The 13,106-nt window shown below is 45.4% G+C and overlaps 5 protein-coding genes across 5 annotated transcripts; 2 read left to right on the top strand and 3 right to left on the bottom strand.

Moving 5' to 3' along the window:
- Positions 1-32: 32 nt before the first annotated feature.
- PADG_00523 (uncharacterized protein) lies at positions 33-1,593 on the top strand (the record flags this gene model as incomplete). The annotated part of the gene is made up of 4 exons (XM_010757568.1): positions 33-86; positions 192-268; positions 328-1,239; positions 1,323-1,593. 4 exons carry the CDS (start codon positions 33-35, stop codon positions 1,591-1,593), a joined length of 1,314 nt encoding a protein of 437 aa, XP_010755870.1.
- Positions 1,594-2,040: 447 nt separating this feature from the next.
- On the bottom strand, positions 2,041-3,619 carry PADG_11108 (uncharacterized protein; the record flags this gene model as incomplete). Its single annotated transcript, XM_010758406.1, has 4 exons — positions 2,041-2,455; positions 3,156-3,164; positions 3,229-3,407; positions 3,431-3,619. 4 exons carry the CDS (start codon positions 3,617-3,619, stop codon positions 2,041-2,043), a joined length of 792 nt encoding a protein of 263 aa, XP_010756708.1.
- Positions 3,620-3,739: 120 nt separating this feature from the next.
- Positions 3,740-4,018, bottom strand: PADG_11107 (uncharacterized protein; the record flags this gene model as incomplete). Its single annotated transcript, XM_010758405.1, has 2 exons — positions 3,740-3,913; positions 3,971-4,018. The coding sequence occupies 2 exons, from the start codon at positions 4,016-4,018 to the stop codon at positions 3,740-3,742; spliced, it is 222 nt and encodes a 73-aa protein (XP_010756707.1).
- A 2,888-nt stretch (positions 4,019-6,906) lies between these two features.
- On the bottom strand, positions 6,907-8,889 carry PADG_00520 (uncharacterized protein; the record flags this gene model as incomplete). Its single annotated transcript, XM_010757567.1, has 6 exons — positions 6,907-6,933; positions 6,997-7,038; positions 7,101-7,356; positions 7,433-8,149; positions 8,218-8,667; positions 8,753-8,889. 6 exons carry the CDS (start codon positions 8,887-8,889, stop codon positions 6,907-6,909), a joined length of 1,629 nt encoding a protein of 542 aa, XP_010755869.1.
- A 1,233-nt stretch (positions 8,890-10,122) lies between these two features.
- Positions 10,123-13,012, top strand: PADG_00519 (uncharacterized protein; the record flags this gene model as incomplete). The annotated part of the gene is made up of 5 exons (XM_010758079.1): positions 10,123-10,132; positions 10,211-10,334; positions 10,395-10,583; positions 10,664-12,776; positions 12,917-13,012. The coding sequence occupies 5 exons, from the start codon at positions 10,123-10,125 to the stop codon at positions 13,010-13,012; spliced, it is 2,532 nt and encodes an 843-aa protein (XP_010756381.1).
- Between the last annotated feature and the right edge of the window lie 94 nt (positions 13,013-13,106).

Raw genomic sequence — 13,106 nt, 5'->3', positions numbered from 1 at the left:
GAAGAGTATATTGTCCGATACTCTCACCGAAAATGGCTTCCAAGGCTCTTATACCTTTTCTAGTCACCATGATGCTGGTGACTGGTGTTTGCAATACGATTCTTACAAAATACCAGGCTAGTTCCCTCTTGTTACTTATCGTCGTCCAGTGTGTCGGAAGGACTCCACTAACAAATGGTCTTTGACAACAGGACATGCAATGCGTGCGTAACTGCGTGTCTCCCGATCCAAAAAAGAGAAAGGTGTTTGAGCAGCCTGTTGTCCAAACGTATATTGCAAAATTTCCTTCCTTTCCATAGTAAAATGGATATTAATATTGGATATCAGACTACAAATGTTTATCGGAGAAATGGGATGCTGGCTGGTCGTGTTTGGATGCAATATCTGGAATCAACACATTAGCAATAGATTTGGCGCTTCGTCTGAAGCTTCCCTTCTTGCTGGTGGCTACCGACCAGTTGACGGTGCGGACGATGACCTTGCCGACTCCGATGACGAAGTGGACTCTAGCTCCCCCCTGAATGGAAGGGGAAGGCGTCAAAGTTCTTCCAGGAAGCTCTCATCCGTGGAAAATGATGGTAGGATAAAACTTAAGGGATGGAAGGTTTTCCTGTTGGCTGCTCCAGCATGCTGCGATATCACCGGTACAACGCTCATGAACGTTGGGTTGCTTTTCGTTGCTGCTAGCATCTACCAAATGACGCGGGGTGCGCTTGTGCTCTTTGTCGGCCTCTTCAGTGTCCTGTTCCTCCGCCGTAAGTTATACCTGTACCAGTGGATCTCTTTGTTCGTTGTTGTTCTTGGTGTTGGGATTGTTGGACTTGCTGGTGTTATCTTCAAAGATCACAATCCTGAAGCCTTGGAAGGGGTCCTCCAGAGCGTTGTTCAGTTATTTTCAAGGGGGATACAGGAGGAGGACCTTGCGTCCACAACCCCAGTTGCTGTGAAGACTATTATTGGCGTTCTATTGATCGCAGGAGCCCAGATATTCACAGCCGGCCAATTCGTTTTGGAGGAGTGGATTCTTGAGAAATATGCAATGGACCCTCTGAATGTCGTTGGCTGGGAAGGGGTATTTGGTTTTCTAGTTACTCTTGTTGGGATGTTAATCCTCCATCTTGCTATTGGCAGGACGGACAGTGGCAGGCACGGATATTTTGATGTAAGGGAAGGGTGGCACAACATGACCACCAACAGGGCAGTTGCGGTATCGAGTGTACTAATCATGATAAGTATTGGGTACGTGAAATCCCCTCGGACATCTCTCCTTATTCCCAACGTATTTTGAAATGCTCTCAAGAATGTTAACTGGCATTAACCAGTGGATTCAACTTTTTTGGCCTCAGCGTCACCCGGTCCGTGTCTGCCACTTCTCGCAGCACCATCGACACCTGCCGAACTCTTTTCATTTGGATCATTTCCCTTTGCTTAGGCTGGGAGTCTTTCAAGTGGCTTCAGGTCGTCGGTTTTGCCATGCTTGTTTACGGAACTTTCCTTTTCAATGACATCATCAATCCTCCATTGAAAGCCTGTCTACCTTCGAACCCGCACAGGGAAGAGCTACTTCCCCAGGATCCCATTGAACATATCTAGACACTATATTTTTTTTTAACGGTTTTGGGCAGAATTACCTTTTGGCGATAGATACTATCGTTTGGGACAGGCAACTGTCCTGCTTGACATTCCCCGCCACTTTTTTTTTTTGTCACAATCGTTGTGTTTTATTCTATGACCACCGCTTTATGTCGACATTTAAATATTCAGCACTAGCATTGTTTGTGTTTGGATACGGCGCTCTGGGTGTTGGAAACGTGTCATGTCAACTCTTCATTTCGAAACGCATTGGCAAGCATTACTCTAATATGCTATTTATTGTTATACCTTATCCCACAGCTATATTGTTTGCATATCAACTTTCCAGAATTCAAATGTTTTCATGTGATGCAACCGAACTATGATACAATTTGAACCCCTAAATCTTAAGTGCCTTGATAAAGCAGATCCACCAACTTGCCCGAAGAAAGAAAGTAGATCTCTGCTTTATTTCAACGAATCATAAACCTTCTTCTCGACATCTGCCCATAGACCAAACAATTTAACGTCTCCAAACGGCAAGATTTGGGTGCTAATAACCCCAGCTATTCCGTGTTCCCTATCACACCACCAGAACAAATTTGCAATTCCCGCCCACATCCCACTCTTCAAACTCCTACAGGTCACGCTACTCGTTATCATAAATGATAGGCCCCAGCCCTGAGGCTCATTGTTATTCAGGGGATAAAAATCTGGTACATTCTTGACAAAGTCAGGCTTCGCGTTCAAATGTGTGTCTTGCCGGCCAAAGTTTGGGATATGAGGGATCTGATTCTCAAACATCTGGTCGACAGTAGATTTGGTGAGGAGTTGTTGGCCAGTTTTGGGCGATGTCCCGTCGTTTAGCAGTGTGGTGAGATGTCTATAGAGGCTTGGTCAATTCCTAGCCTAAGTGCTTATATTTTCATGGGTTTGTTGTTATAAGGAAAACATAAACAAGGAAAGAAACAGGTACACAGGGAAGGGGTATTATAAATATAAAAATCATCAGCTCACCCGAATAATCCTGTGGGTTGGCGAAACAACCAGCTCCACCAGAATTCAGCATGCCTTTGGTCTCCGTCTTATTATTAGCAATGAGAGGCCAGCGGTACACATGATCTCTTTGCATTAAGATGCCATTCGCGTTCCGCGAATGCATATATGCCAGGTTTGCCTTCATCTCTTCTGAGGGGAGCATGCTGATATTCTTTAACCAGAGAGGCTCGAAGATGTTCTTCTGGAAGTAGTCGTTAAGCAGAACGCCAGTGATGCGTTCGACGATGATTCCGGCCCAATCGATGTTCACATAGAGGCACAGGTTATGATATGAGCATGCGGATGATAGATGATATATATATATATATATATATATATTCCTTGCCTTGGTTTTGCTATGTAATACGCACTCCATATTCAAATCCCTCGCCAGGTTGAGATATCAACGGCTGCAAAACTTCATATATATGGCCGGAGAATTCATCGTAGCCAATAGGTCGATTACAGTCTCATAATTGCTTGTGGAAAAAGGAATACCCAAATCCAGCTATTATCATTTATTCAAGTGAGTATATCTCCCATACCTCCTCAAACTATAGTCCGATGGAGAATTAATAAAAAGAAAAGAAAAAAAGGCAAAAGAAAACACCTCCTCACCAGTATGGGTCAGCAGCATCCTCAGCGTAATGCCCCTTTTCTTCTCCACAAAAAGACCCGTACTTCTGGACGACCTTAAGATCTTTCAGCTCCGGGCATATGCCTTCAACCTGTTCAGCATCATCTAGGGAAAGTTTCCCTTGCTCTACCAGCTGCTTGCAGGCAATCCCCGTAATCATCTTCGTAACGCAATCCAAAAGACAGAGTCCAAAGCCATCGGCTCATTCACACCCTTGCCACGTTTGCCGGCGGCATGGGCAAAAATCTGTTTGCCGTCTCTATTGGCGACGAGAAAGGTTACACCTGGGATTCCTCGCTCCTGGTCCGCACAAGCATCCTCGAGAGCCTGGCGGATGAGGGAGACACATTCGGGAGAGATGTCCTTGCCCATTGCCAATTATGGTAATTTTGGGAGTCTTGAGATCGAAAATGGAGTTAGGGACTCTCTGCTTTCCTGGAAATGTTTTTATATCCAGATTTCAGCACACTGGAAGGACTGAATATATGGGGTTCAGGAATCTGAGGAGGTTGAACAGAGCGTGTCTAGCTCCAGTTTCCCCACTTCAGTTCTCTTCTTGAGAATGCTTGTCATGCCATCCCCGCTGCCGGGAGATCCTACCCCTCCTCTATCCATGATTTTAGTCTCCTTGGGGGTTAAGATGAAACCGGTTGCAAGAACATTTCCCTACTAGATAGCTTCTAGAAAAACTCACCATACCACTTTTGCCCTAGGCTAGCATACGTATCGCCATGCAAGACTTTCTGGGGCGATCCGTATTCGAAGACACATGGCATATAGGTAGTTAATGGGATGTAACAAGATAAGAGCCGGAGTTCCCGGTACGTAGATGCGATTCCTGTGCCTTGACGGAAGATTTCGCTCCACATATATCACCGCTAGATGTAGTTCCTAATGAAACCTATGGCCAATTAAGTGAAGCCCTTCGTTTTTAACATCAAAAAGAGCACATGCCTATTGAGAACAGACATGACCCGCACTAAACACATTATTTATCCCCTTTCGTCTTTCAAGCAAGGTATATATCACTGGAAGATACGAGTCTAGCAACTTGTGTAAAAAGAGTCCTTGCACTAACCATCCGCCCCCGACTGCCTGGCGAAATCAAGCGGTCGAATGTGACTTGGTGGGAATGAAATCTGCTAGCAACCAACCTGGGAGCCATCAACACCTGCCTGTTTCTCGCTTAGATAGATTTGTTCCTTCGTGGGACGCCATTTTGCAGCAGTCATCAACTGCTCATTCGTGAGCATCACATAGTTAATCAATCACTTGTCCGCTTGGATCAAAGGATTGCAGGACACCATTATCGCCCACGTGTACGAACCTGTTGAGATTACTCTTCAAACCGTGGATGATGTCAGAGAGATGTTGCCCACTCTCCAGGCTTATCAGCATATGTTCGGAATGGTGCATCGGGACACGAAGTACAATGATTTATATCCAATTATATCCAATAGGTGACGATTCATGTCTTTGAACTTCCTGAAGGCGCTGCTTGCCCAGGCAGTGTTAGAAGCACAAGACAGACCAAGCGTGTAGGGTTAATCATCGGTGGGATAAATTTTTCGATTGATCAGTCTCGGAAGAACTCGCACTTACAGCATCTATCTTTTTCCTGGACTTCTCAGGATTATATAGACATCGTTTCGGAGCAAACCTTGGGATTTCGTATCGGGTAACAAGACCTTACCTGGATGTAGGTACCCGGACAGATCTCGGGAGAACTGGGGCACACAGTTCGTCATGGGTCGGAGTCATCTAACCAGGTGTCAAATTTTCGGCAGAAATACCTGCCTATATGGATGTGCTCTGCCCGGGGATACCTAGGGTGAGGCTTTTTGGTAATCAAAGATGTTCCAAAGGTTGCTTTTGACCGGACATCCATCACTATACGTAGTATTGTAGAGTCAAGGGCAGAGCATAGCGTTACAGAGAGTAGTAACAGGCCTTTGAAGGGCATAATATGTGCAAAATAGACCACTCGAGAGCAGTAGCTGTTATGTATTCATCTAATTAGAGCGAAACAACAATGAGAAGAGCAGAGTTAAAGATAGAGAGTACATAGATCAGTCGATGATTGTGTGCAAAAGACCATGAATACATGCCTGATTCAGAATAGCAACTGGTTACAGTTCTGTGATTTTAAGCTTAGTTACTGTTTTAAAACCATGATCAATTCTGGTTAACCCAATCTAAATAAACACAGTCTACTATTACAAGAAGCGATAAGATATTTAGTTACTGTGTGGGGTTATGACTAGCCATGTTTAAACCCACCAAGCTTTTTCCTGGCTGAATTTACAGCCAGGTCATTAACTTATCGGGGTAAGCAGTGCAATTGTCAATCCCCACCACACCAAGATGGGGCGGGGAATCAGTAAACATTTCAAGCTCATTTAGCGTAGTGACGGATCAACGATCCGTACTCCGTACAGAGATAACGAGTTAGTTAGGTTCTCTTAACTGGTTCAACTAGTTAACCTGGTCTTAGGTTGGAAACGCTCAAACTGTGGCGGATCGTCTCTAGACTCCGGCGGGCCTCGGTTAATTCAAGGGATCGTGATCAAGACTCTTTCTTTGTCCATACGAACAGGTGCATATGAATAATACTCGGGGGAAATTCGAATCTGTCTGGTTTCCTTGACACTCCGCAACAATTTTGATTAATATTGATCAAGATGATCAAATCACATTAACATCCCAAGATATTTCTTTATATCTTAACTATATGGTGGTTCCCCCCCATCCAGAGCGTGAACACCAGGACTTGTTCTGAGGTTTGCTTACGAACCTGGGACAGGTTGGATCCGAGGTATATACGTACCTAACTTTACAAAGGGCCAGCAGTCTATGATTTCGGTATTCGGCATGCTCCGTATATTGTTATGCTTTGGATTAGTTGCAGGCGTCCATCACAGAGAACCTATCCCTAACTGCGGGAGCCTTTGAATGAAAACCTTCCAGTAGTTAACGGAAAAAGAGCATCTATTATGTTAACTTGTTACTCATACGCTGCGATGCACCCTCTATCCCACACCGCAGACCCAGGTACCAACCTCTCATTTGGTCATAAAAAGCCGAACCTGTAACGGCGGGACTAGAGCCTGCAAGAGGGACCATTCTCTTATCGGATTTCTTATACTTCTCGACTCTGTTTCTTCTTCTGCTTGCGCAAGTCTATTCGCACCAGTGTGCATGTAGTTTCTCTAGGTTATCTGAGTAAGGTATGTTCAGCAGCATGAATATAAATTCATTTACTATGTTTGAGGACGAAAATCGACGTTATTCAAAAGATCCAGTAACAAATACACAAGGGATGAAGCAAAATCACAGGAGTTTAGTATACAAACTAACAAGTCTATGAGGTATCAAGGCTAAGGATAAAGATAAACCAAAAAGAAATTCACACACAAAGCATTTGACAATTTTATATTAGCAGGGTCGAGAAGGAAGCGCGCAAACTAAACAAGCTAGGCACTGTGAACGGAAGAAAGGAAAGACAACGTCTGATGGCTCGATATCTTTCCGCATAACCCTGCCAATTTTCTTCCAATTTCATTCCTCAATTGGTGTCTTCCAAGGGAGTAATACGAAAGTGGCTTCGTCTTATTAGGTGACGAGGTGTAAACCTAGGAGTGTCCGAGGTATTTCTGTATCTAAACAAGAACATAGAGTGCGCACATCTAACTCCAGAGTCAGTTCTCAAGTCATTTCCTCAACCGATCTAGTTCGAGGACCCAACGTACCAGGGAGAGACCGATAATCATGGAAATCCAAAAGCAAACATTCTAAATGAAGACTCAAAGATTAACTTGGGTATGAGTGATTGTAAAAGTAATGCACTACTGACATTGAATGTTTTCCGACCCCTGACAAGCCTGGAGCGCTGTACGGCTACAATAGGTAGCTGCGACATCATCGCAAGAATCCCATACCCTCGAATTTTCTTTGTGATACAGGCCATAACCAGCTCATGTCCGAGGGAGCTTATGAAGAATGTAAGAGCCATTGCCCCAGAGCTGGAAAAGTGATGTAAGGAGGAGAAATAAACATGGCGTCGAAGGAAATGATGGACAGGGATATTCCACTCTCTAGAGAACTCCAGCCTACACGAACAGACCATGTTAGCATATTGAAAATAATATGTTCCATAGCAAAGCGATGAGGAGACGGCGTTCGTACCAGTCGCAGGAGTTCCACCAGTCAGCATAGAATTTGCGATCTGCAAAGCGCGTAATCTCCGCAAAGGCATTCAGCGTATATTCAAAAATAACAAGAAACACCAGTAGAAAAGTTATTACAAAAGGTAATAACATCATGCTAATCGTTTCTGCCAGGACCAAAACCTTCTCGGACTTGCTGCCAAGGCTCTGCAGCCTTTCCGCAGATTCGTCGAGTACGGGAATGATGAATTCTTCGCTAATATTTGTAAGTAAGAATATGCAGCCAAAAACGGCCAAGGTTTTGAAGAAAACTTCTGTCCATCGGATTTCCTTCGTGCGTGGATATTCGAGTTCGTAGCATAGAGTAGGGCAGAGCAGATAATCAATGTAATTGCACAAGGTAAGATTCTGGGGGTATGAAACGTGGCCGAGAGGAGACGTTAACTCTTTTGCAAGGTCTGAGCGGAGTTTGGAAAGCGATTGTTGGAATTTCTCTTCTGTTTCGTTAGACTCCGATTCCGTACTCTCGTCCATCGTCCGACTCTTAGACCGTGGATAGCGCACAGCTGCACACAATGATTGGGACTCTGGTATGTCTAAAGCGGATAGACGAAGTTCGGTCTCCCTCAAATGTCCATTGTAGAAGGCGTAGGAATGCATTTTCATTAGAAGCGTTAACGTATGTAAGATAAAGAATACTTGGGCGGTCCAAGTCCATTCAAGTAGGAATGGCACACTGAAGGAAACAGATAATCAGTATATTGCTTAGTTCTATGATTATGATAACGCGAAGAGGGTACATACGCTACCCATAGAGAGAGCCATGCGAATTGAAAGATACTTTGCAATACCACCCCTCCTCTCGACCACCTTAGCCAGCCTCCGCCGTTTCTAATGATTAAATGGAATGGAAGAGAGAATGCGGTACTTGCGACCATGGCAAAGTCACAAAAACCCAATTGCCAGACATTCGCAGAGAACAACAACCACACTTGTATGCGAAATGGATAACCGGTATCTTTTATGTTGCGCACAACCGTTGTCATCACCATGACAAACAGACTAACCCAGAACAACGAAAAGAAGCCATGGAAATCTCGATAGTCGCTATTTGGGTCGAAATGTGATACCCTGGGTTTGTATTCAATGGAGTAGAATAATCTCTGTCTTGCCTGAGCTCGCATCTGCTTCCTTGCGCATGACATCGACTGTACAGAGGGAGGCGCATCGTCTGGAATAGGAGTTGAACGGCCACTTTGACGAAGAGGTTAGGAACAGCAGGAGTCGCACAAAGGAGGAGATATTGGGAGAACAAATTCAAGGGGAAGAAAGTATCAACCTTGGTATATCTAATAATATTCTATCCACGCCTGCTGGCGGAGTGAGAACGTGCTCTTCATTGTGGTTTCTCGACCGGACTGCTCGTGGCCGTAGGACGCCGGCTCCGGCATCCCCGTTGAGTTGCCCGGCGGGCATGGTAAGGAAGGATAAACGAAGGACTGTAGGATAGGAACAGAAATGATCGTGGGTGACAGGAAGAGATTATAACACGGTAAACATGGTCAATATATGTCATTGACGAAGATACCGCCGGCTCAATGCCTCGGGATTGAATAAACAAACACCCCCATAAATAATATTTTTCACAGATGCCAGAACGGTGTTTTCAGGTGAACCTTCCCGGATGATGTCAGCGCTCCCGTAGCCGCACGCCGCTCTAGCGCTGATTAGGAGTTTTGCTGACTTTATGAAGGAATGATGGATTGGAAGGCTACAGAGCCTGCATAACTCTCCTTGTAGAGGTTAAACCAGCACTAAGAAATCTGTCAAGCTTTCTTTGACCTGCAGAAAATACGGAGTCGCTGTTAGTCAACCATCAGCCGCTTCGGCGCATTCTCAAGCTCTGACCCGGCTTTTATATGCGTCCACCTAGAATAGGCCCATCTGGTAATAATAGAAACATATCCCACTGAAGTCCCTTGTACTGTTTACTATCCAATTTTCTAGCCTGTTGAAATCTACCCGAAAGACTCGCAAAAGAGCTGGATCAGGTAGACATATTCACAACCCGGGGGTGGGTGTGTTTGTGGCCGAATTCCAGGGTGTATGTGAGCCATAAATGGGTCAATCACCTTGCAACTATAGAACATTTGAAGCATACGCAATGCATAGAAACGAACCCCAAGTATGTGTATAAAGACTCCGCCTGGTGAATGGATCCCATCTGGCATTCGTAGGAGCTCAAAGGAAACTTCCACAACATGTTGTGTTCAAACTACGAAATACTTAATATTTAGCTCCTCTGTATATCATCCTGGTAAACTGTATACTCCGTACATAGCCTTGAAATAGTGTAGCCAAACTCAATAACAGAGCAGTTCTCCGTACCTAATAGGTACATCAACTCATCCATCCCAGGTTTTAAAAATGGAGTAAATCACGTGATATATGAAAGTGGATTTCCTGCTAGACCGTATATGGCTAGCGGTGAAGTTTACCCATCCTTGGGCAGAACAAGATCGCTGACGGCCATTGAATCTCGCGAGATATGTGAAAAGCAAAAGTGAAAACAGGGACTGGACACGCCAAACGCTCCTCAGAGGCCCAGAAACGAACGACATCAGAGTAGACCCTCCCGTTTCAAGGTCCTGGTGCCCTTGGTGTCCAACTACTTTTCGTTGTGCCTCTTTTGGGGTCCTTGCGACCACCATGAGTTCCCGTAAGTTCATGTTACTCCGCCACCCCCCTCCTCCTTTCTCTCCCCTGCTTTGGAACCTCTGTCTAATATCAATCCTAGTAAAGCAATTCATTCGAAATGTGCGAGCGTCAAAAACTATCGCGGATGAACGGTCGGTGATTCAGAAGGAGAGCGCTGCGATTCGAGCCAGTTTCAGGGAAGAGAGTGCAGATTCAACTATAAGGTGTGTGGGGAAGACAACGTTAGGTATCTGGCAGAACCCATTTCTAACGCGGTTTTACAGGAGGAGGAATGTGGCGAAACTACTCTATCTTTTTACGTTGGGTGAGAGGACGCACTTTGGTCAGATAGAATGCCTCAAACTCCTGGCATCCCCGCATTTTGCGGACAAACGATTGGGATATCTAGGAACAATGCTGCTCTTGGATGAGAATCAAGAGGTTCTGACATTGGTAACGAATTCTTTGAAAAAGTTGGTCCTGCGAATCTTATTCTATCCCCTTTTTATCTTTTTAAAAAGAAAATTAACTTTTTGCCAATTGTGCCGCGCAGTGATCTAAACCACTCGAATCAATATGTCGTTGGTCTCGCCCTCTGTACATTGGGAAATATTGCTTCTATTGAGATGTCGAGGGATCTATTTCCCGAAGTGGAGTCTCTCATATCCACAGCAAATCCCTATATCCGCCGAAAGGCTGCTTTGTGTGCCATGCGTATCTGTCGAAAAGTCCCCGATCTCCAAGAACATTTTATAGACAAATCCAAGGCTCTTTTGTCGGATCGAAACCATGGTGTCTTGCTGTGTGGCCTCACCCTCGCAACAGAGTTCTGTGAAGAAGATGAGGCAGTAGGTGGACATGAGGTTATTGACAAATATCGACCCCTTGTCCCAGGCCTCGTCAAGGTTTTAAAAAGCCTTACGACTTCTGGGTACGCTCCGGAGCACGATGTCTCTGGAATCACCGACCCATTCTTGCAGGTAAAGATCCTTCGGTTCCTAAGAGTCCTCGGCAGAGGCGATGTCGCTACGAGCGAATTGATCAACGATATCCTCGCCCAAGTCGCTACTAATACTGAGTCCTCCAAAAACGTTGGAAATTCCATTCTTTATGAGGCTGTCTTGACCATTCTCGACATTGAAGCGGATTCCGGTCTTCGTGTGCTAGGAGTCAACATCCTCGGAAAATTCTTAGCTAACAGAGACAACAATATTCGATATGTGGCGCTCAACACCCTCATTAAAGTAGTGGCTGTGGAGCCCAATGCCGTCCAAAGACATCGAAACACTATTCTAGAATGTTTACGGGACGCCGATATTAGCATCCGGCGGCGGGCTCTGGACCTTAGCTTTACCCTTATCAATGAAGGCAACGTCAGAGTTCTTGTCAGAGAACTCTTGGCGTTCCTTGAAGTTGCCGATAACGAGTTCAAACCCATCATGACAACCCAGATAGGAATAGCTGCCGATCGATTTTCCCCCAATAAACGATGGCACGTCGATACTATGCTTCGGGTCCTTAAACTTGCTGGTAACTATGTCAAGGAACAGATTTTGTCTTCCTTCGTTCGCCTTATTGCAACAACTCCAGAACTCCAAACCTACTCCGTCCAGAAACTTTACACTAGCTTAAAGGAAGATATCTCGCAAGAAGCCTTAACCCTTGCTGCTTCCTGGGTTATTGGCGAGTATGGGGATGCTCTCCTCCGTGGTGGACAATACGAAGAGGAAGAACTAGTGAAGGAAGTTAAGGAAAGTGATATAGTGGACCTTTTCACCAACATACTTAATAGCACCTATGCGACCCAAGTCGTGACCGAATACATTATTACGTCTGCAATGAAATTATCGACAAGAATCACGGAACCCGCACAAATCGAGCGTATTCGACGCCTTCTTAGCAGTAGATCTGCAGATCTGAGCGTCGAAATCCAGCAAAGAGCGGTAGAGTACACTAATCTGTTTGGGTATGATCAAATTAGGCGTGGAGTGCTGGAGAAGATGCCTCCCCCCGAAATCCGGGAAGAGCAGAGGGTATTAGGGGAAGCGACAAATAAACGGCAAAGCAGAATGTTGAAAGACAAGTCCAAAAAAACTGCCAAGCCATCAGAGCAGGATATACTCCTCGATCTTATGGGTGGCTCCGACGATGGTTCCGCCAATATCACCTCCACGGCCAATGAATCCCAGAACACGGCTGAGCTATTGGCCGACATTTTGGGCGGAGGCTCCTTACATGCCACTACTCCCAGTCCTTCTCAACCCGCACCCGCCCAGTCGTCCAATATAAGCGCTATCATGGATCTTTTTGGTTCGAACGGCACCTCACCAGCACCTCAGGCGCCACAGCCTTCCTCATCGATTGGGCTTCTGGGAAGCCTCGAGACACCTCCCGCTCAAACGCCTCCCCCCAGCTCTGCACCTCCTGCTCAAACGGTATTCGAGAAGAACGATTTGCTATTGGCACTTCAAATCCAACGGAGTAGCGCTGGAGCTCAAATATTGGCTCGTTTCCGGAACACCTCTGCTTTTGACCGCTTCTCCGGAGTGGGGTTGCAGGTGGCGGTACCTAAAACTCAAAAACTTCAGCTCAATGCCATCAATAAGTCTGATCTCGAAGGTGGAGAAGAGGGAACTCAGGGAATGAGAGTTACGTGTATAAATGGGGTAGGTATTTTATTCTGTCTTTCCTTTACGTCATCCTTTCTTTTCTAACCTCCCTACCACAACCATTCATTCTGTTTTCTGTTTTCGAAGAATCATTTTTGATTCCTGACTAACGACTCATGTTTTTTGCGCAATCGCAGCCCTTGTCAGGGAAGCTTCGACTTCGTCTCAGAGTCACCTACTCCAAGAACGGAGCACCTCCAGTGACTGAGCAGCTATCTTGGACAGAACCTTGAGATTGAGAGATAATGTTTGGTAATGTTGGTCGTGACCTTTCAACTGAGCGCCTTGCTCTTTTTTTTTTTTCCTCCCCCCCCCCCCCCCCCCCCC

This window comes from Paracoccidioides brasiliensis, assembly GCF_000150735.1.
Source record: "Paracoccidioides brasiliensis Pb18 unplaced genomic scaffold supercont2.1, whole genome shotgun sequence".
NCBI classification, from domain to species: domain Eukaryota; kingdom Fungi; phylum Ascomycota; class Eurotiomycetes; order Onygenales; family Ajellomycetaceae; genus Paracoccidioides; species Paracoccidioides brasiliensis.
The sequence above is the reverse complement of the archived record's forward strand: the minus strand, read 5'-3'. Positions and strand labels throughout refer to the sequence as shown.